Raw genomic sequence first — 2,802 nt, 5'->3', positions numbered from 1 at the left:
TTTTGGTTGAGATTGTTTTACGTCCGTATTGTTGTGAAGATTGTGATGGGCCCAATGGGACTATTGGTGGATAGTGTTGAGGGTCACTATTGATTATTGTTTCGAGTAGTTGATCATTTTTTTTTATCTATTATATGTTAAAGGAAATATAATACCCATTTGTGTATTGTATTGTCTGACAAGCAGTCCTAAAAACAAGAGATATTCATTATTCCGTATGACAACAACTCAGTAGCTGGAACCAAATGATTTTTTTTTGCTTGAAAATATTATCAATTTAGTTGGTGTCATGGATAAATCATTGTTCAAGCTCTAGTCAATATAGTCATACGACACCCAACAAATGTGTGTTTAATTGGACTTTTTATTTAATAACAGAAAAATGTATTAAATAATATTTGTGAGTGCTTACCCTACATGTTTTAGTATTTACAAATGCTGACAAACTGTAACATCCATAAAGCTCGAGTATGACAATCCCCTGACAAACTGAAATAAAACTATATAACACCTGTGTGGCAGGAACTGAGTGAGAATCAGTCGACTCCCAAGAAAGAGAAGCAGGAGTGGCTGTCCAAGCAGAAGGAGAACATCCAGCACTTCCAGGTTTGGATCTCTCACACAATAATGCACACTTGCCAAGACCAAATGATGATTTTTTTTTTACACAGGCCTGGCAATGAATTCACACGGTCGATATTGTTAAATAATAAGATTTAACAATATTAATTAGCCGAACTTGATTTCCCAGCCAAGTACTAACCACTCCTGTTCCTGCTTAGCTTCCGAAATGGAAACTTTATTTTTTGAGTTGTGTTGAAGTAAATCATATTAATACCACTTGGTGGCAACTTTCAGGCAGAGGAGGAGGCAAACCTGTTGAGGAGACAGAGGCAGTACCTGGAGCTAGAGTGTCGGCGGTTCAAACGCAGGATCCTCATTGCCAGACACAATGTGGAGCAGGATCTGGCCAGAGAGGTACTTAGTTGCTCTTACTTTGGTGTTTGACTTTATCTATTTGACTGCAGTCGCACAGCAATTTCTTATCTTTCTCAGGAGCTGAATAAACGGCAGACACAGAAGGACCTGGAACACGCCATGTTGCTCAGACATCATGAATCAATGCAGGAGCTGGAGTTCAGGCACCTGGGGACGATCCAGAAAGCGCGGGCAGAGTTGATCCGCACCCAGCACCAGACAGAGCTCACCAACCAGCTGGAATACAATAAGAGGAGGGAGAGGGAGCTGAGGCGCAAGCATGTCATGGAGGTCCGACAGCAGCCCAAGAGCCTCAAGGTACATAGACCGATGGATGCAGTTCTGTAGCTGACCCTAATATAAACCACACACACTCCCTCACCCAACACAACACCGGTTAAGCGTTTCCTTCTGTCTTCTTCAGTCTAAGGAGCTTCAGATTAAGAAGCAGTTCCAAGAGACTTGTAAAACCCAGACCAGGCAGTACAAGGCCCTCAGGAACCATCTGCTGGAGACTACACCCAAGTCTGATCACAAGGCTGTGCTCAAGAGGCTGAAGGAGGAGCAGACCAGGAAGCTGGCCATCCTGGCTGAGCAGTATGACCACTCCATCAATGAAATGCTCTCTACACAGGCTGTGAGTACAAAACAAATTAAGCTAAACAGCAAAAGCAAAACTATTATTTACATCTTGAAAACATTTTAGAACATAAAAACAAGACTAAGACCAAGCATTTGATGATAACTTGAAACACTTGACAACTTTTTGTACCTGTGCAAGAGACAGTGTTTTCTTTCTTTTTGTACGGTGGGGTTAAGTGTTTGTCTTGTCTTGCCCCAGCATGTCCCAAAGTAAAAAAAAGTCCTTGTTAAATTAGGTCCCACATGCTATCAGATGTTAGTTTGATCATTCTAAATCAGATGCAGAATAATTGTGTTCAATGTCCCTGTCAGTTAAGACAGATACATATTAGTTATTCTGTATTAATGGCTTCCTGAAAGATCTCTTTTCCTTAAACAAATATACTGTATGTCACTGACATTGCGCAAAAAACAAACGACCATGGTGCTTACAAAGAAACATTTCATATCTCTCTCTGTTTTTGTCCTCCTTACTCTTCTTCTCCCTCAGCTGCGGTTAGACGAGGCTCAGGAAGGCGAGTGTCAGGTTCTAAGGATGCAGCTGCAGCAGGAGCTGGAGCTGCTCAATGCGTACCAGAGCAAGATCAAGATGCAAACAGACGCTCAGCACGACAAGGAGAGGAGGGAACTGGAGCAGAGGGTCTCTTTGCGTAGGGCTCTGCTGGAGCAGAAAGTAAGAAAGGCCCTGGACTTTGTTTGGTGTTGTCTATTGTCAGGATGTGTGTTAATAAATTTGAGTGACAGTAGACACTAAGGGCTGATTCAGACCAAATCAGGTGTTGTAGGAAGGAAGTAGAATCAACTTTTGGAGAAATGTAACCTTACATCTGCTGATCAGACCGGTCAACCTGCTCCACAGTGAGCCTGAAATATCACTGAAACAGGCACTATCCAGACACAGTTCATGGACCAAATCATGATACTCGCCCAGCTGTGTTTATTTTATGTACCCAGCTTCAACTTCTGTCTCTGGCTGCAATCTATGCTGCAAAATAGCGATTACAAGAAGCTTCCTTTGGTTTGTTTGAGAGAATAAAGACAGCTGTGGTTGAGCTGCATAGACAGTGAATGGGAGAGAGCGAGAGTGCCAGTAGAAAACCGCAGAATCAAAGAAATAAAACTTGATTTTCTGATTGCTTACATCCCAAAGCGCACACACACACACACACACACACTACCGCA

The 2,802-nt window shown here is 42.3% G+C and overlaps 1 protein-coding gene and 1 long non-coding RNA gene across 2 annotated transcripts in view; one reads left to right on the top strand and one right to left on the bottom strand.

Moving 5' to 3' along the window:
* taok1b (TAO kinase 1b) overlaps nt 1–2,389 on the top strand; it is a 19,706-nt gene extending 17,317 nt beyond the window's left edge. The window contains exons 16-20 of the mRNA XM_035666168.1: nt 523–606; nt 859–978; nt 1,057–1,296; nt 1,403–1,615; nt 2,111–2,389. Of these exons, the coding sequence (XP_035522061.1) occupies nt 523–606; nt 859–978; nt 1,057–1,296; nt 1,403–1,615; nt 2,111–2,374 (921 nt within the window). The 3' untranslated portion in view covers nt 2,375–2,389. The remainder of the gene's footprint in view (nt 1–522; nt 607–858; nt 979–1,056; nt 1,297–1,402; nt 1,616–2,110) is intronic.
* The window catches only part of LOC118331325, a 20,819-nt gene that overhangs the window by 17,409 nt on the left and 608 nt on the right, over nt 1–2,802 (bottom strand). The window contains exon 2 of the long non-coding RNA XR_004796876.1: nt 2,776–2,794. This is a non-coding gene — a long non-coding RNA (uncharacterized LOC118331325). The remainder of the gene's footprint in view (nt 1–2,775; nt 2,795–2,802) is intronic.

This window comes from Morone saxatilis, unplaced genomic scaffold (genome assembly GCF_004916995.1).
Source record: "Morone saxatilis isolate NCDOM2014 unplaced genomic scaffold, NCSU_SB_2.0 Contig20, whole genome shotgun sequence".
Taxonomy (NCBI): Eukaryota; Metazoa; Chordata; class Actinopteri; family Moronidae; genus Morone; species Morone saxatilis.
Note: the sequence above shows the minus strand (reverse complement) of the source record. Positions and strands in the feature narration are given on the sequence as shown.